The 20,916-nt window shown below is 39.0% G+C and overlaps 1 protein-coding gene across 3 annotated transcripts in view; it reads left to right on the top strand.

Annotated features, from left to right (window-relative positions):
* The window catches only part of MET (MET proto-oncogene, receptor tyrosine kinase), a 139,507-nt gene that overhangs the window by 104,038 nt on the left and 14,553 nt on the right, over positions 1 to 20,916 (top strand). For 2 of the 3 annotated variants that reach the window (XM_075599977.1, XM_075599979.1), the window contains 8 exons: positions 6,897 to 7,115; positions 9,473 to 9,619; positions 11,105 to 11,261; positions 11,586 to 11,726; positions 14,196 to 14,426; positions 15,082 to 15,162; positions 15,707 to 15,888; positions 18,309 to 18,418. In XM_075599977.1, coding sequence (XP_075456092.1) covers positions 6,897 to 7,115; positions 9,473 to 9,619; positions 11,105 to 11,261; positions 11,586 to 11,726; positions 14,196 to 14,426; positions 15,082 to 15,162; positions 15,707 to 15,888; positions 18,309 to 18,418 — 1,268 coding nt within the window. The remainder of the gene's footprint in view (positions 1 to 6,896; positions 7,116 to 9,472; positions 9,620 to 11,104; positions 11,262 to 11,585; positions 11,727 to 14,195; positions 14,427 to 15,081; positions 15,163 to 15,706; positions 15,889 to 18,308; positions 18,419 to 20,916) is intronic. The other variant, XM_075599978.1, reaches the window with a different exon arrangement.

The raw sequence follows: 20,916 nt of genomic DNA, 5'->3' as shown, positions 1-20,916 counted from the left end.
TGCAATAGTTGCAGGTGATTGGAGTTAGTGAGATGATTTTTGTTGATACTTTGTGCCGATCCCTTTTAACCTTTAGCGTGCCACCAGATCTCCGTAAACTTGTAGGTCATGTGATCGCTCCAGGAGCAAGCACATGACGCGACCAGGCCCTGAATGCATGGATTCTACTAGGAAACGAGCAAGTGCCTATGACGTACCTGTTATGGCATTGGGAAACTGTAAAGGTAATAGGCTCCTCCAGGGGCAACCTTTTCCTTGACATTTGACGGCACTAGCTGCCGTATCCTTTTAATAGCTCTGAACAGATCACACTTTGGTGTTAAACAATCTCAGCTATGCTTGTTTCAGATCTTCATGTTGGGTCTTTGCAGTTATGCACTTGTTAAAACTCCCTCTATGGGAAAAGGCACTGCTCAAAGTGACAGGAAGAGAAAGCTTGTTTTCCACTGTCTTATTTTCTGAGAAATGGAAAAAGCTGATGGTATTAAAATAACACCCCCTGGGAGAAAACAAGAAGAGACAGTCCCCCGGGGGGCAAGATAAAACTTGAGGTGGAAAAAGCTGAAGAGCAGCCAAGAAGACAGTGTTTCTTGACAGCCGCATGCCACTTAGTACATACAAGAGTTACCGTCCCTCCCTCTCTACATTAGTCTAGGGATTTCAAAATCAGAAGTGAGAATTAACACTGCAATCAACTTCCAGCTGGTCACTCACATCCAATCCCTTTCTAAATCCTGTTGTAGGATTGGAACATGCAATTGAATGTCTGCATAGTCAAACAAGGTTGTTAAATGCACATGCTAACTAGAAAAATGCTATATGTTATACCACGCTGTGGGATGAGCGATTAAACCTCATAAGGCAAAAATTCATAGCACGGAATGAAACACAGGCAAAACAAAACTTGAAAAGCCATCAATTTATGGAATTTATCATCAAATTGTCCTGGTATTCTCAAACCTCAGTTAAAAATAGTAATGTCTGCCCAATTTCATTCTCACACTATTTTGTGGTTTTATACGAACCTAGTTTCCACTGACCGTCGAGGCACGGGCAACAAAGTTGTCCAGAAAGGCCTACTTATGTCTGTCACAATGATCAAGCACTGTCTTGAAGTCTAACAAAAATGTAAATTCTGAATATCACTTCAACTCTCACATTATTGCGACTTGAAAAGAAATAGGGTTAATATGATATAACAAACTGCAAAACACTTCCATGTAACAATGACATTGGCATCAAACTGTCCTAAGGTTGAATAAGAAAAAACAATACACAACATTATTCTCAAGATGGCCGTGATGTATGAACAGTTATACTGACATCATGGATTCAGTGGAAAACCAATCAAAAACCTATTGGGCAGTGAATAATTATCACTGCCAGGTAGATGTCAAAGTAAATCTGCAGGTTGTTGTTATACGGTGTTTGTTTGTTACCGTAGATACTAATTTATTTTCATTTTAAATATTTCATTTCTCTGAACGGTTCAGGCAAATTGTCTGAAAATGTCGTACTTGTTGCAAAATAATAACTGTAATGTTTTGTATCAAGAATATGGTCAGTAAGATGTACTGTTGAATTTTTTTTTTATCACTTCAAAAAACAAAACATGAATTTCAAGATGGGGGCGGCACCGCTTTGGCTGACGCTTCAGTTAGGATGGTAGAAAGGCACCTCTGCAATTTATCAGAATTGCTCAAGGCATTTGGCCTGTGGAGCGAGAACACACAAACAGAGCGACACACACACACACACTAAAAGTTGACACAAAGTCTAGTTGATGTCTAAGCTTCTCTCACTCGTCCAATAATCACAATGTATTTATAGCATAGTTACGTGGCCCTGTAGCAGAATTTCATCTTTTGTAACGTCCAGATTTATTTATATTTTCAAGAAAATTATATCTTCAAAAGTAGAACCTACTTAAAAATTGGGTCTTATGTAAAAAAAAAAAAATCTAAATCTATTTTATTTATTTATAAAATGTTTTACTAGGACGTAATACATTGAGATCTATTGCTCGTTTTCGAGTATTTGGATGGCCTGTTAACCAAGTATATGTACCAGGAGGAAATATTGAATAAATTAAAGTGTATGTATGTGTGTGTGTATATATATATATATACACAGTAACTATGTAATAAGGTAATTTGCAATGCAAACAAATGGAGCATTACAACTTGCTTCAGCAGTAAAACATCACCGTGTGATAACATAACAGGTGTGATAACGTCTGCTACATCTGTAAGTTGTAAGCACCCCTTGGGGTGCCAGAAATATTGCCTTCAATGATAGAATCATTTTACGAATAAAAATTGAATTTACATTGAAAATAATTTACTACCATTGAACATCCATCTCAAGAATAACAATGTGTTCATACTGTAACTATGTTACATATCATTGTTTCATATGTAACAACAAAATCATCCCTATGAGAGTTCAGCTACATATTTGATGACAGTCTCTTCAACATATCTTGTTATAATATCAATGTTTCAGCCCTTGGAAAAAAAAATGCGGTTTAGTGCAATTATTAAGCCAACAACCTCTAGGTTGAGGTGACAAAATGATTGGACATTCTTCTTGTATGAGTATAAAATATAATGTATCCCGCATCCTCATCCTCTTCCGTCTGGATTATTGTAACATACTAGTAACAGGCCTCTCTGCCTCAAAACTTTCCCCTTTGCAATCTATCCAAAATTCTGCTGCTAGAATAATTTTACTTTCTCCCAGAACAGTCTCTGCTCATTTCCTCCTTAAATCCCTCTCTTGGCTTCCCATCAAGTTTGAGATCACCTATCTTCAAGGCTCTCCACTCATCTGCTCCTCTCTACTGTATCTGCTTTATTGTTCTCTCTCCCCCTCCTCTTTTACTCTCCCCCTCTCTCTACCATCCTCTTTCTCACGCTACCTTCCCCTCTCTCTCTGTCTCCGTCCTACCTATCCCGCTTCCTCTCTCCCCCGCCTCCTCCCTCTCTCCTCCACCTCCTCACTCTTTCCCCCCTTTCTTCTCACTCTCTCCAACATCCTCCCACTCCCTCTTTACCCCTCCCTCTCTCCCCCTCTCCCCTTCCCTCTCTCCCCCTCCTTTTCTTCCCCTCCCTCTCTCCCCCTCCCTCTCTCCCCCACTCCCCTCCCTCCTCTTTTACTCTCTCCCACTCCTTACTATCTCCCCACTCAACCTCACTCTTTCCCTTCTCCCCAATTCAATCTCCCCTCCTCACTCTTCCTACCATCCCTCTTCCCCCAACTCTCACTCTTCCTCCCATCTCTTTCACCAAACCTCCTCTCAATCCTTCCCACCTCTGCCTCCCGCTTGTCTGTCCATCTCTCTCCCTTCTCTATCCACCCTCCTCTCTCTCTCACCCTCCTCCATTTTCACTCTCCCAGTTCCTCTCTCTCTCTCTCCCTCCTCACTCTCTCCCCCCATCTCACTCTTTCTACCCATCCTCATTCTCTCTACTCCTCACTCTCTCCAGTCCTCCCACCCATTCCCACTTCCTTCTCCCCTTCCTCTCCCTCACTCTCCCCTCCTTTCTCCCCCCTCTCCGCCTCCCCTTCTCTCTCCCGATCTCTCCCATCCTCTCTCCCCCATCTCTCTTCCCCGCCCTCTCCTCTCTACCCTCCTCCCCCTATTTTCCCTTCCAACCCCTCCTCTCGCCTACTCCCTCTCACCCTCCTTCCCGCCTCCCTCTCTCTCCCCCTTTCCCCTCTCCTCCTTCTTCTCCCTAATCTCTCCTCCCTCTCTGCCACTCCCCTCTCCTCCCCTCTCTATAAGCCCCTTCTCTCTAAGCCCCCCTTTCTCTCTCCTCTTCTTTCCCCCCTCCTTCTCTCTCCAAGTTACTTCTTTCTCTCTCCTCCCTCCTCATCCCTCCCCTATCCTGCCCTCCTCTCTCCCGCCCTTCTCTCTTTTCTCTCTCCCCCCTCCTCTCTCAAAGCCCTGTCTCTCTCTAAGCCCCCTCTATTTCTCTCCTCCCTGCCCCCTCCTCTTTCTCTCTCTAACCCCCTCTCTGCTTGCCTCCATCCCTCCTCTCTCTCACTGTCTCTTGCCAAACTATCTTGCTCACCCCCCTTGTCTCACTCCTCCATCCTCTCTCTGTCTCCCTCCCACCTCTTTCTCTCTTTCTCTATTCTCTTTCACTCTCCCTCCCACCTCTACCCCCCTCCTCTCTTTTCTTATCCCCCCTCTCTTTCTCACTCTCTTCCCTCGTCTTTTCCTCCCCCCTTCTCTCCTCCTACCCTCCTCTCACTCCCCCCCCACACTCCTTTCTCTCTCACCCACCCTCCTATCTCTCTGACACCCCACCCTCCTCTCTCTGACCCCAAACCCTCCTCTCTCTCTCATCCCCACCCTCCTCTCTCTCTCACTCTCCTTCATCTATCTCACACTTTCCCTCATGTTTTGTAGTTGCAGTTGAATGAAACCATCAGGCGAAACTTCAGATTTAACATTTTTCATAATTTATTAGTTAGCAATGATCTGCAAATGTAATAATAAAAGCATAACTGCACGCCAGTGAAAAAAACAACAGATGTCATGGAACGCACATTACACAAGGATTCATTACGCTGATTAGGGAATCATACCTTAGCCCCGAAACAATAATGCATAGCAATAAATCTTGTAACCATCAAGGTCAAATAACAAAGAAATATTTTAATTACTACTTTGGCCATTTTCCTGCTGAATTATTTTTAAATAGATTATGTCAAAAAGAAAACAAAGACAATTTTATGATGCAGCTAAATAGGGCTACGCCATTAAATATCTCTTACCATTTTGATGTGGTTGCCGATTTAACACTATTTGTGCTATGGGGAATATATTCCCTGTGCCTTTCACTTATATAATGTGTTGCTAAATTCTGTATTGTATTTTCTCTTTTCACCAATAATGTACTGTAAGTAGCAAGGCAAATAATAATGGTTTGTTCTTGTATAGCACTGCTAGTTTAGCGCGTTACAGAGACATTTTGCAGACACGGTTCCTACCCAAAGAGCTTACAATCTATGTTTTTGGTGCCTGAGCCACAGGGAGATTAAGTGACTTGCCCAAGGTCACAAGGAGCCGACACTGGGAATTGAACCAGGTTCCCCTGTTGCAAACTCCGTGCCAGTCAGTGTCTTTACTCACTGAGCCACTCCTCCTGATAGGCAAAGAAGATATTCACTTTTTCCATTAAAAAACATATAATTCAATCAGATCTAAAGGTGCTGCTTCATAGCAGTATCCTAATTGAGTGGCCAGTAGATTAAATTACAGCATTTCCTCATTGTTCTGCAATCCAATATTTCTTGAAAACTAAAACCATCATATTCTTCAATTGCTAAAACCAATTTGGAGCCTAAAATGTCATGTCAAATCACATAACAGTAAGGTCACCGCAAATGAGATTGTCCTGCCCTTACTAATCAGTCACATTGCATCACTTCTAAAGCGCTTTATTAGATTTGTATCATTCCACAAGAGCATCTCCCTTACGGGCCTGCACTGTAAAATGTGAGGTTAGTGATTGTGGACCAGTTCTATTGAATAGCCACAAACACAGCTACATATACCACCGTTATTAATTTAAAGGTCATCACTACTCTACGGTAGATTACAAGAGCAATAAATTCACTGATAATCCAATAAAAGAAAGGATTACAGTACCTGAAATCCAGTTGCAGTTCAAAGGAATGTGTAGTCCTCTCCCGTGCAGGAAGGACTCTGTTGAGTGCCCTTCAGCAGGGAAGGGCATGAACCTCAGGGACGGAAAGAAAATATCCTTTTCAATTACTTCAATACACCTTGTTTCATTAATTGCCCGTATATAGAAGAGTTTGTTGTTTATCTGTTAGGCTTTGAACGCTATAATCTACACTGGTAAGGAAATCTTGGCAAAATAGACATTTGAGTGATTTCACTGATGATTCCATATTAGTTGTATTTTGCTTTATTCATCTTCCATTCTGCATCTTGTTGCAATAAAATATTTACACCACTTTGGAGTTTTATCAGTGCAGATAGTACAGTACTATTTTATTGAAGTGCAGTTCAGTTAGCTATATTCTGAATTATTCCACATTTAATAGAGTAGGGTCAGTTGTCTGTGTTGTACTCATAATGTAGATAGACTAATAATTACGAATATATTCTATCATGTGGGGGAATAATACAGGTCCCTTCCCCTATATAATGATCACATTGTCCTGAGTCACTGTTTGTCACCTGCCCAGCTCTCTGATCACTGTGACATTGAGCTTTGCAGTTTTCCTTAAAGGTGCCAGATAGTTCCCTTGTGGCAATACATAAAGCCACAGCCAAGTGGAACAGTGACACGTTTGTCAAAGTACATCAAAGTATGTCAGTAGCTATACTTATCTATATTTATATGAATTGTTAAAACACCTTTAATGGGCCAACACTAGCTCCTGATAGATACATAGTTTGTACATTAGATTTAAATACCTTGAAAGTCTTTTGTTTAAAAATGACACAAACTTTAGAAATAGCAATTTTGGTGCTAACTTTAGCACCTTAAGTAATTTTGAAAACATGTGTTTCCGGCTCGGAAGACATTAGGAGAGGAGTTATTTGACAAATGGTATAATGAAATATAACAATTCTTGCATTGCTTGCCTTATTTTCTGCATTTGATGTGTGTCAGTAAAACAGCCAGGTCTGAGGCCTGAGCTATCATGAACCTTCTATCCAAAGAATCTTGTGCCAAATACAGTATATAAAGGTCAATTTTGGGTGGTCTTCACATATGTTTGGAATATTAAATTACTAAATCTCTGTATGGAGCTGAATACGCATGATTCATTGGGTTACAATCCTTCAGATTTTGTCTAGAACAACACTGTTCAGGCAATGTTTGTGATATATATTTTTGTATTTACAGTCCTGTACCCATCGATCCACCTCAGAGTTAATCTGCTGCTCAACTCCTTCACTGAAAGATTTAAACCAAGAACCACCAATCCTTACCCAAGTTTCTTTCATTCTTGATGGACTGACGTCTACTAACTTTGATTTCACTTATGTAAATAATCCTGTATTCGAGACTTTTGATAAATCTTTGGTGATTTCAATGGGGAACAAAAATGTCCTGGAAATCAAGGTAAGCATTGGTGTATTAGGACTAGATTGTTCACGTAGCAATAATTAACCATGGACCTGTGTTACGTTTCTTGCATTTATATGCCTCAATGGTCTGTTTGACAAATGCCAGGTCTCTAGCTAATATTAACTTTGCCAGCCTTGCAAACTTGTGTTTACAATCTGTAAAGAATGTGATATCATTCATTCAGATGCTATGCTCTGGAATTGTAAGTATTAGGCGTGGTACATAGCATTGTAAATCTTTCATACTCAAGAGAACATTATTTTTAGGATTAGCTCAATCCCGTGTTCATCACTCACTCCAGCAGTCGAAATATGTGTGATTGCTTTGTTAAAGTTGTCAAAGAAGAGGGTCAGTATAGAAAATAAGTGATGGAGTTAATAAAAAAAAACTCATTTAGAAGTGGCATGGGAATACATTCATAGTCTTAAAAAAAGTAACACACTAATATGAAAAAATGTTGCCGTTCAAAATAGCTCAAAACACTTCTTCAAATAGTACTTATAGTAGTATATGTTTCATGATATTTTTACCCAACATTCAAAGGCATCAGATAATAGTGTATGTAGATCTTTTTTTGTAATACATTGATATTTTTATACATTACAAGCCTGCGTGAGTGCCAACACTTTGGGGATTTATCTCTTCACTTTTAACCTCATTTTTTTTCGTTTTTCATTTTGTGTGCATTTTACTTTAGTGTTAAACACTAATTGGAATTATACGAATTCATCATTTAAAGCTGCAGTTCAGTCGATATCCTGCATGTGTGTTTTTTTTTAATAAATCAGTTCTGTAGTAAGAAAAAATACTTTTAGCATTTTCTGTTTTTAAAAAAACAACTTTGAAAGACCAATTTTCTTTCTTGTATTCTATTTTAACAGCCATTTGCTAAGGCACTGCCCCTTCATGCCCTGGCACACCCCTTTGTCAGCCCTGCCCTCCCTCTAGCACATGTCAGTGCAGGAGTGCTCATGAATATTCATGAGCTTCCACTGAGAGACAGAAGCAGAAGAAAAACATATGCCAGCTCTAATTATGTCACCAAATTTCGCCTATCAATACATGGAGAACGAATTGACCTGCAGCTATACTGTTCTTTAGGTAATTAGAGATTGCACACATGAAACTATTGAAGTAAAAAAAAAAAAATTAAAAAAAAACTGAACTGCAGCTTTAAACCTTGACAAGAATAGTAGTCCTAGGCAATTTTATTTTCATATGCTGTCACAACACCCACTTTTATTTCCGGCTTATATACAAAGATGCAGCAAACAGACCAGTGCTTTAAAGGGGGTCTTTTTTTTATGGGGGGGGGGGGTTTGCCCTACTTGTCCACTTTAAAATAAGTAACAGTAATGCTTATAGACATATTCATGGTTGTGCTTTGACTGAGAATTCTCATGTGAATAATTAATTTGTGATAATTACTTTTTTATACAGTACATGCTTTTTGTTTTGCTTCACCACTGGCGATACACGCCCTCAGTGACCAAATCCATGGTAAAAATTGCTGACATTTCAAGATATTGGCAAAGTTTCGAATTATTGGCCTTTTTAAAAAAAAAAAAAAGTTTCATGTCTTTAATGAGTCTCTAAATAAATTTATAAAAAGAACAAAGATACTAAACCAAGAAAATATATATATATTTTTTTAATTCATTAATTTAATTTCATGTAGTATCTCCACCAAAATTGAGATGGCTTAATTACTTTTTTTTTTTTAAACTTTAGATCATTTTTTGTAGAAAAACATTGAATAATGCTTTAACCCCTTTAGTGCCTTAATGAGCCAGTCCAAGCGGCACGTTAAAAAAAATATCTTTAAAAAAAAATGTAAACAATATATGCAGCCTTTGATTATATTTAGTGAAAACTAATTAGCTAGGATCCCAATCGATTCGCTCTCTCCCCTGATCAATCAGCAAAGATCCCGCTTCCCAGGGTTCACTAAATGACTGCCTTTCAGTGTCAATTAATTCTTCAGTCAGTGTAACTCAGCAGCTACATTATATCCTTATATTACTATGGTAACATTATATATTGTTACAGTTTACAGCTCAAACTGCTGGGAATATCGGCAACACATTATCACAAACAGGAAAGTGTTGCCAAGATCTTGCACTGCTGGGGAGCAGGGCTAAAGCCTGCTATAGAAATCAAAGAATATTCCGTATATTACAGTTAGCAATGGACAAGATGATGCACAGAAACTTAGTCAGATATGCACATTACAGTTAACAATGACAGATTCTTTTTTCACATTTTCCCAAGATGTATGGTTAGAAATGCGCAAGTCGACAATCATTTAATTTCCTCCTTTTTTTGAGTCCTCTTTGTACTTTTTTTGTCAGGGAGATCATATTGATTCTGAAGCTGTTAGAGGGGGAGTACTAAAAATTGGTAACAGGAGCTGTGAAAATATTCAATCCAAATCAGATTCTGTCTTCTGCACAGTTCCCACTGACCTGCTCCATTCCAACAGGGAGCTAAAAATAGAGGTAAGATATATATGTATTGCTTATCGGACAAGCATCACTGCATTACCTTTGGGCTCAAAAAGCCTTCAGCTCCCATAACTCTGAAAGTTATATTGTCTCTATGTATTGCAATTTTGTCTGCATTTGTTTGCACTTTGGTAGCAAAGCTCAGCACACACTTCCACGAATACCTTTTTTTTGTATTACTGTGTTTGTTGAACAATCGGTTTGTTACAGTTGATTGCAATTCTAAATTGTTTTTCCAAAAGATAACCACTTTATAAATAATTAAGCAGTGCACCTGCCTTGAATTGGGAACTTCGATAATGTGTCACCAGTTGAATGGGAAGAATTGTAATTAATTGAAGGAGCTCTACAGAGCAGGTGCAATTCTGAGTGTGACAGTTTCCTCCCACCAAGCATACAAGCGATGTAACAAATGCAGTTACAGACTAATGAATTATTGAATATTTAACATATATCGTACCATGGTGGTTATTAATGTAAAAATAGTTTGCAGAGTGAGTGTTCTATTATGTGGAAATAATTTGGGGCAACTGTTACACTTCTCTCTACAGCACAGATGTGTGAAACATTCTCGCAAGTTCACAAATTTGGGGGAAATTGGAAACTTGCATACCATGAATAAATTGCAAAATAGCAACAGTTACAAAAAATATTGCCAAGCTCTACTGGCTTAAATTGCTGACAAAGTCACCATACACATACAATCCACATTAAATTCACTAAAACAAAAGAAAGTGCACAATTTAAAAGAATGCAAACCTTTGCTGTGTTATAGAAGAAATACAAATTGTTACGTAAGTTCCATACTTTAGGAACAACATGAACATAAGGCTGAGTCCATACAGACTTCAGCCGTGCGGAGGCTGAGGGAAAGCGGGTGCTTTCCCTGGCCTTAGACCGCGCTCCGTCCGGGGGCGTGTTGGGGGGGCCTATGACGTCACAGAAGTGGTTCGCCCTCATTGGGCGAAACGCTCATGTGACCGGCCCTGCGCTCCGGCGATCTCAGAAACGTAACATTTGTTAAGACACACGTTTCCGCAAGCGTGCGCGAGCCCCTGCTAAAGCCGCTCTCATTGCGGCTGCAGGGGCTCATGCCGAGCAGCACGGGTCAGCGCCTAAGTGCTGACCCTGCCCGAGGCCTAAGAGGCGTACAGAAGGTAGTTTGTGTAAAGGCAGAAGATCTCCAGATTTAGGGGTGTATTTATCAATGTCTCCTGGCCAGAAAAGTGTACAAGAACTGTGGGCAACAGATGTCTCAGTTCATCATCTCGGAGTCTGATAAATAGATTCCCCCTTGACTGTAATTTGGGATTTCACGTAAAAAAAAAACGGGAATGATGTTGCTAAATACTGGAGCAGCAAGTGTTGAAAACAAGAAATCTAATAGACTACATTGTATTGTTATACAGGAAGTGCAGAGGCAGATCGCTGCAGAATATTTTTGCTAACATTTTTGTTCTTTTCTATCAACATGCGAAGTGGTTGCAAGAAGTCTCTTCTATAGTCATTGGAAAGGTGATGATTCAACAAAATCAGGATTTTACAGGAATAATCACCGGCGTTGTGTCTTGTTTGATTTTGCTTTTGATAGCGCTTGTGATTTTCATATGGATGAGAAAGAAAAAACAACTGAAAGGTACAATCATTTTCTTAAGAGAATTATTTATTGATTTTGAAGTCTATCTGGATCAGGGGTGGCCAACTCAAGTTCTCAAGGGCCACCAACAGGCCAGGTTTTCAGAATATCCCAGCTTCAGCACATGTGGCTCAATCCATACCTGCTTCAGCACAGATGGCTCAGTCTTTGACTGAGCCTCTGATCGAGCCACCTGTGCTGAAGAAGGGATAGCCCGAAAACCTGACCTGTTGGTGGCCCTTGAGTACTGGAGTTGGCCACCCCTGATTTGGACACTAATCAACTTTAATTGCTTGACAATAATTCCTTTCAACTTTTGCTAAGATCTAGGTAGTGACCTGGTCCGGTATGATGCAAGGGTTCATACACCTCACTTGGATAGGCTTGTGAGTGCAAGGAGTGTTAGCCCAACCACAGAAATGGTTTCAAGTGAATCTGTAGACTACCGGTCAACATTCCAGGAAGGTAGGTTAAAGTATATCATTTCATCATGTTTACCAAAAAGCAATGAATGTGTGCATGTACACACACACATTATAGATAGATAGATAGATAGATAGATAGATAGATAGATAGATAGATAGATAGATAGATAGACAGATAGATCCCTACATCTCACTACTTAAATGGAACACTCTGAGATCCACACCTGGATAATGTACAATATTTATCATTTCTCCCTGACAAAAATGCCCTTATCCCCATAGCATGAAAAAGGAAGATCTCATTAATGTAACTGCCAAATGTTTATAGAAGCTTTTTTAGACCTGGGTAATGTTATCAAACGTGGGTTTAATTTCATTACATCAACAAATACCACAGAATATACTGTACAATACATAGTGCTTTTGCTTCATTTATTTATTTATAAAATATTTTACCAGGAAGTAATACATTGAGAGTTACCTCTCGTTTTCAAGTATGTCCTGGGCACAGAATTAATAGCCAGTTAAGGCCTCATATTTAAGTTGGGCAGAAGGAATAGCTTAGTGCTATGTATATGCTAAGCAGGTGAAACCAGTGTGAATCGCAGGCCTAGATTTATTAAAGTTCGCTATTGCTGCGTTAAAAATTTGTTCTAAAACATTGAGATTGCAGCAATAATGTTTTTGGAAGTGAGTTGTATTCTCTAAGAATGACATATTCATAAGGGAGTTGCCTTATTCAATCTTATTGCATGCACCAAAAACGTAGTCACTCCTAGCGATCTGCATTAATCAGCGCTAGCGATGCAATTATGTTTGTGGGGCTGAGGGGAGAGGTAGGAGATAACACACGTGTCTACCATAGGGTTATGTAATAGGCTCTTTATCAAAAACCTATGGCAGAACATTATTTAACCCCTTTGATGCCTGAGGCTACAAAAAGTGTAGATAACAGCCATTTTATAAACACCCTACAAATAAAGCACAAAGAAATGAGTGAGAGGGGAAGGGAGAGAGCCCTATTACGGACTGTACCCATTGACTTATGTACACTCCTATACACCATGTACAGACACACCTGTGAACAATTTGTATTTTTCCCTATGAACAGTATCTCAGGTGTATTTCACGGGTATCTCTCCACATAGGAGAGTGTTTTGGGAGGTATTTAAGTCAATGGGTACTCTACTAATTTGGCCTATGTGTCTCTCTTTGTGTGTCTCTCTCTGTGTCTCTCATTTTGTCAAAGAAAAAAAAATGACTTGCAAAATGTTTCATGCGAAACTAAGGGTTAATGTTGTACATCTCCAGTCATGAACCTAAGAGACATTTAACATTTCTGTTCAAACAAGAAGTGACGGAAATAGATGCATATCCCGCCTGTCTGACCTGCCTTGGAGTTTTCATTGTAAAAGATACGTTAATCCCTTCGGAGAGGCCAGTTGAGAATGGCTCTGTTCCATGTGCACTGCAGCATGAAGACCTTTTGTGGAAACATTAGTACTGTACACAGGATTCTGAAGTACTTAAGAATTCCAGAATGTTTGACCAGCAGATCAGATAACATGCAATATGTCTCTGAAATCTGTGTTGTTCTATTTTTTATCTGCCTATTTGTATTTCTGATAAAAAAAATGTCTTGTTTTGAAACAACTATCATTTTAGGCAGCAGGATATGAATCACCTTTTGGTATTCTCCTTGGTTTGATATTTACTGTATCTTGACATAAAAAGAATCACTCATATTTCTTCCTATAAACTTTTACATTTTGAATCCCACTATTGTGTTGGTATTTATAACATTTACTTATTCTGTGCCTGGGAGTAAACCCCTTTAAATCCGGATGGGCCGGAAGTTTATAATATGTAATTTGATTAATATTGGACTCTTGCTTTTTTAAACCTGCGTAGAGCAGAGGAGGGGTCCAGACAAGATTGGATGAATAGAAGTATACAAAAGTTGGGGGGTGGTAGGGTAATCTGCACAATCTAATACATTATACCATAGTTCTGTACTGAGCATATCCTGACATAAATCATTGTGACATCTGTGTGTTTTCTGTTCATCTTTTATGAATGTTGCTCTGACCATTCAGGCCAGGCCTTAGAGCACAGCTCTTCAATTTGCAGGCCATGGACTAAATCCAGCCCTTGCAGGGGTTGTGAGAGACACTTGGACTGTCTGCTCCAGCAAATTTTCAGACAGTGGCTCAATCGGTTAAATGGAAATGTTCACACTGAAACTATCTTTTCAGCTAAAACATTAATAACATATGATGCAAATATAAGACAATCGTAACATGTTACATTTGCAACAGTGTTACTTCTCTTCCGGCCCTCCTACTTTTTTCTGATCCAGTCTCTTAAAAATTAGTTGAAGTACCCTGCTTTAGAAAAAACTGTTTGTATTGTAAATGCCATTCTAGTTGTTGTTGTTGTATATAATTTTTTTCACCTACTGTTTGTAACTCACTGACATTGGCTGTTACTGTTAAACATTTCTTCACAGATCAGTTTCCAAATTCATCTCACAATGGATCGTGTCGACCAGCTCAGTATCCTCACAGGGACCTATCCCCCATTCTGTCAAGTGGAGATTCTGATGTGGCCAGCCCACTGTTACAGACTCATGTCCACATTGACATCAGCGCCTTAAATGCAGACCTTGTGAAAGAAGTAGAGCATGTGGTTATTGGGGTGGACAGCCTTCTAGTACACTTTAACGAAGTAATAGGAAGAGGTACGTGATTGATTCATGTTCATTTTTGAATACCATACTCGAAATACACGTATATTCTACAAATTCTTTAGAATTGAAGGTGGAAGAAAATCAGGATGATTTATGTAGCACGAAGGGTGATAAATACCAAGCAGTGATTTGCCATAAAATACCTTCGTCTATTTAATCATCCAGCACTGGAAGGTGTCTTATGACATAGCGCTGCTTTAGTAAACATGAGCCATGGTATCATCTGAATGTGAGCAACAATCGCTCCATCATAGTAGCCTTTCGATGTTTAGATCACTGGTTTATTGTACATATCTCTACGATTTGCCACTGACTGTTCCAGTGTCTGGAAAAGTAGTTTTCAACCCAACAATGTTTGCGAGACTACAAGATCCCTAAAGTTCACTATCAGAAACTGGCATCTCTGATCTCATGTCAATAGGCTACATGGTCTGACTATGTACACTGCTGTTAGGAAAAGTGTTTGGTTGGTTAATATTTGCCGACAATACGCACACCAACCAGCATCCAATGCATCTCACTGTTAGCCACTTTCAAACATAGGTATGTTTGTTTTTAGCATTTTCTATTGCTGTAATAGATACAGTGCATTCATTGTGTTGCTGATTCAAATGGTAAATTAAGACAATCTGCCTTTTTTATGCAGGACATTTTGGGTGTGTCTATCATGGAACTCTTCTGGATAACGATGGGAGGAAAACTCATTGCGCTGTGAAATCTCTTAATAGTAAGTCAGCAAGTTTAATTCATAACATCCATCCATATTTTCTTTTTATAAGCACGCAGGGTATAGTAAAGGAATTTCACTTCCACTAATAGAAATTAACAGTTGCATATAAAATGTACATGCTTCTGTATGCCTTGCTTCTCACCTCCTTCCCAAAACGAGAACACTCTCCCACACCCCAAGATCAGGGAAATATGGATAAACTGGGAACTTTCTGTAGGAAGTAGGTTGGCACAAAGTAAAGCTCAATTCCTGCCATTGCCATGACCCATTGTTTACTGTTTGCCAAGACCACAATACCTATTTTTAAGAAGGTAGAAAAAAATATATCTATATATATATATATATTAATTCAAAAATAGATAATTTAGAAAAAGAATTTGACTTTTGTGTGAAGGTTATTGGAATGTGAACATTGTTCTGTTACAGTAAATCACAAATGGCATTAGGCCATGGACACTGTTGTACTGTAGCTGCAGGTTTCCTGCATTGCATCAGCTTTGTCTTTTATTTCTAGCGTTATTTGTCCTATTGCATTTCGCAGGAATTACGGACATTGAAGAAGTATCACAGTTTCTCAAAGAAGGGATTATCATGAAAGATTTCAGCCATTCCAATGTCCTTTCCCTGCTGGGTATCTGCCTGCCTACTGTCGGCTCTCCCTTGGTAGTGCTGCCGTTTATGAAACATGGAGATCTAAGAAACTTTATAAGGAATGAGACTCATGTAAGTATGTGAAGCAATTAACCCCTTCAAAAACATTTCATCACGGAGGCATAGAAAACCCAGTTTGGTCGTCTGTCAGGGCCATTTGTCCTGTTTAGTCTAGAATTCTACATCCTGCTTGGTCTTAGGTTTTGACTCAATTTCCCTTCACGATCCTCTTGTCCTATTTCTCGAGTCAACTTCAAAACAACTGTAGTATTTGTCGGATATTTTTTAAAGGGCTGTAAAACATGGAGGCTTAATGTCCAGTAGTAATAACCCTACCATTCCGGGATGCTGGACAGCTACATTCAAACCAGAGGCAAACATTAAACAAATTATCATTTTTAAATGTATAGTAATTAATACATGAGTCCAATGTCTTTATACTGGAGTTGCAAACCAGTGAACGCACTTTGGTGAAATGAGTTCAATGCTGCGTTTAAAATATAATGTATAACAATATAACATGGGAACGTAGTTGCAAAGGCTGAAAAAACGTAGTTAGCGCCCATCATGTTCAACCTATTGTTTTAATGCTATAAGGTGTGTGATGTATATTGATCTGAGGGAAAAAATAATAATACGACAACAGTCCAACATATTCCTGTTCAGTTTCACAAGGATCAAAACCACATATTCCTTCCCGGCTCCAGTATATGGCAATCAGATCTCACCCTGGATCCATTTTGTTAAATATTCTGCATATACATTGATAACAGAAAAAAAAATCACCCGGCGCTCTTGTGAAATACAGTGATAATAATACAAAAAATGTGATAATACAAAAAATATATAAATCAGTGATACTGGTACTTGGTGCCTGATCAGCTCCAACCCGCGATGAACCCTCCTAGTGGATTCTTGTAGATGTAGTTTGTTGAGAAAATGCAGGGTGCTCAGGAACCATGGAATATGCAAAATATAAAACACAAATACATGGTGCAATACTGTGTGATAAAATGACGAGATGAATGAATGTAACACTTAATGAGTGCACACTCACACTTTGACAGTGATTAGAGGCAGACTAAGTGTAGGGAGTATAACAGTTTAGTGAGTACATTAAAACATTAAAATGGCCACATTGATACCTTTCCTTTAGCATATGTCAATGTTCTGTTTTCATGGCAGATATATTTAACATTTTCACAACCCTTATAGTAAAAATCTATTTTCTTTGCAGCAGGTGACATTTTCTTTTCTGTAATCTAATTTTATGAACCTTAATAACCTTTAAGTCCACTCACATGCATCTTGTATTGTTCTGAAGTATATTCTACCATAATAACCACATGCCACCTATCCTTCTCTTATCAGAAGAGAACACTGCTAATTGTGCTACTGGTATGTTACGAAACTGCTCTGCATTCAGTTTTACGTGAGATTTTCCAGAGGTATAAATTGTGAGATGTTTAACTGTAGTTACAAATCGCATTCTTGGAACTGAAATCTCACTAATAATAACATACATCCCATGCATATTTCTCTCTATAGCCCAGATGCAGTGAGGGGGGCTAAGCGGTAGAGTCCTGTTTAAATAAAGTTATTATTTATTATTATTAAAAGGATGGCTAAAGCTTAGCACTCTTTAGTGAATATGGGCGTATGGGAGTGTACAGATGTAGCATCATTTATTGTTTCTGGCACTGGGGCAAGCCAGGCGGCTGCGCCGGTGCCAGAGGATTATCGCTGAGAGGTGGCCAATCTGGAAGCAGAGACCCCCTGCAGCACGGCCGCACTATCTCTGGAGCTGTGGTTTCAGCCGCTTAAGACAGTAAGTAACTTAGGACAAGATATTTTAATACATTTGCAATGACAATGCTGTCATTCAAAGACAACTGCTATAAACCACCTTTCATTTAGGAATCACTGTACCATATTCCTTCAGCTCTTTATGAAAACGTATTATAGGTAGGGTCCATGACTACGTTTAACTCGATTAACCATATGTTACATTTAAAATCAACCAATACATGTTGCAGAATGTTACATGGCTGACTGCTTTCACTCTATTGCAACTTCCAATGTGTTGCTAAGTGGATTGGTCCTTTAATACAGGGGTGCGCAAACTGGGGGGGGAGGGGGCTTTTTTCTGGGGAGGGGCACGGCAGTTATAGAGGTCCCGCACTCTCTCCCCAGGCATTTAAATTAAATGCCGGGGGACAGCGAGAGGCCTCTATAACACACTTACCTTCCCTCCCTTCCCGTCGTTATGGTAACCCGGCGTCAAATGATGCCGCGGGGTCACCATGACATTGTGACGTCACATGACTCCGCGCGTCATTTGACGCCGGGGCCGAGCAGGGGGTGGGGGGAGGTGCGAGGCGCCAAGGAGAGCTGGCAGGGGTGCGCAAAGGGAAAAGTTTGCACACCCCTGCTTTAATACCCAGTCACCACTAACAGCACTTCTGTAATGTTTGACCCTTCCTCCATTACAGAACCCAACAGTGAAGGATCTCATAGGATTTGGTCTCCAGGTTGCAAAAGGTATGGAATACCTGGCAAGCAAAAAGTTTGTCCACAGGGATCTTGCTGCAAGAAATTGTATGTAAGTATTTTATGTTACATTAACAGAGTAAATTAATGTGAATTCACATGTGGGTTTAGTCTTGTGGAATATCCGTACTTTTAGACAGACAATCTGCCCCATACTGTATGTAGTTTGCACCGTTTAGCTCTCACTAGAAATTTGCGTATTCAGTGTAATTGTTGATACAGTATTTCATTTTGTGGGATGAGTCATTTGGCACATACAGAACATATTGTAAACCAGAATGGGAATGAACTCATGGTCAATACACTGGTCTCTGAAGTGGAAGAACTGGATAGAGACAAGTTTGTCAGCCCTTTAAAATGCTTTCAAAATACTCATTGATACAGTATGCCATTTACTCTTGGCCTCCCAAAAATATTTACCAGAAATTCTTCTATTCCCACTTCGTTTATTCCAAGTGCGTGATGTTTTCATTTAAAAATATTTAATGTGCATTTAATTCTAAATTATTGTGTACAAATTACATAAGTCATCTTAATCATTAGAAAGATGCGTGTCCTCTCTTTAGTGTATACAAAAGATGGACAACCTTGCATTACGCGACAATGCTTACAGTACATGCCATATATATATATATATATATATATATACACATATATATATACACATATACACATATATATATATATATATATATATATATATATATATATACATTCACTGTATGTATATATATATATATACTGTATATAAAAAATTATTCTTCAAGTTCAATAATTGAATTATATAGAAGCAAAACATGACCAGCGTTCTACAGTATCATCGACATCATATAGGACATATACAGCATATACAAATATGCAATATTCACCAAGTGGTGCTAAGCCGTATGAAAACATATAACATGCAATGGCACTGACGCACATAAGGGGTCCTATTGTTTAACATTACATAGTAAATATGGACTTTAATGCCTTTTAGCTTAGCTTTTAGACATATGTCATAGATAAGTGCAAATTTAATGTAATTGCTGTAATATATATATATATATATGTATATATATATATATATATATATATATATATATATATATATATATATATATATATATATTAATGTACATTGTGGGAAGCTGGTGCATAGTATTTTACTCTTCATGCATCAAATGTGATATATGAACAATAAGTCAAAATGGCACATTGTCACTGTGAAAATGCTATGTTAATATTCCAAAGGGTGCAGATCAACTCATAATCTGCTGCATCAATTGTGATATATTACCGTCCTCATTATCACTTTTCAGACTCAGTAGGCTTTTTATAGATTGCTTTTCTTTAATTAGAAGTGTAGATCTGTTGTAGGTTGTGATACCTTTAAATTGACCAGTATGAGAATTCTTTGTGGATGTCAGTGTCGTGTACAGAGCTTTCAATACATCACATTTGTACATCTGAACAAGAGACATGTGAGGTTTCCACAAAGAACAGGAAGCTCTGTATACTGTAATTTAGATCTATGAAGATTTATTATTTTCCCCATTAAAAAAAATACAACAATTTACACCTTTCAAAGATCAATAAAGGTACAGTAGCTAAAAGTTTAAACTTCTCAAATCAGAACAAATATGTATTCTTCTACATCAGGGCTGGCCAACGCCAGTCCTCAAGTGCAACCAACAGCTCAGGTATTCAGGATATCCCTGCTTCAGCACAGGTGGCTTAGTCATTGTGACTGAGCCACTGATTGAGCACACGTGCTGAAGCAGGGACATCCTGAAAGCCTGACCTGCTGGTGGCACTTGAGGACTGGAGTTGGCCACCCCTGCATTACATTGTGCACTGTTTGTGCTCGTTTTCCGGAAGAGATCGCATTCATAAGCGCAGAACATGATCTGACACGTAGGGAAATGGAGGAGGGGGAGGAGGAGGGCGGCGCCTCTTCTGTCTCCGGATTAAGTGGCACAGCGATCACGTGATTGCTCTGAGTAGCGGTTAGGTGATCGCTATTTGGCAGGGGGGCTGTGACACGGCCCCTCCAGCACACAAAGGGTTATTGTTTTCTGATGTATCAAATAATATTATACTGCCTACAGTGTGAATGAAACAATGTCTGTACTGCACGCTGGATCCTTCGGTATTCTGAGTTATACTGGGATGTGTTATACCTGTGCACAATGGCACTGGTTTGGTATGTGCTATGTGAGAACATATATATGCAGGAGTGGCCCACTCCAGTCTTCTAGGGCCGGGTGAGCAAACTTTTTATGCCGAGCCTCCCCCCCTCCCCTTTTCATCCATGAAATTTCTCAGGCCCCCCCTGCCTGATGTAATCAAAATCACATGAAAAAAAAAACCTTTATTAAGCGATCTATAGGTTGAACTTGATGGACGAACGTCTTTTTTCAACCTCATCAACTATGTAAATAATTACATATTTCAACTTTTTTTAAAAACAGTTAAACATTACAATTTAAATGTTTTAAAAAAAATTATATTAAAAGAACAACAAAAAGAACGTAAAAAAGCTGTAACATGTTTGAGATGTCTCATGCA

This window comes from Ascaphus truei, chromosome 5, assembly GCF_040206685.1.
Source record: "Ascaphus truei isolate aAscTru1 chromosome 5, aAscTru1.hap1, whole genome shotgun sequence".
Taxonomy (NCBI): Eukaryota; Metazoa; Chordata; class Amphibia; order Anura; family Ascaphidae; genus Ascaphus; species Ascaphus truei.
Note: the sequence above shows the minus strand (reverse complement) of the source record. Positions and strands in the feature narration are given on the sequence as shown.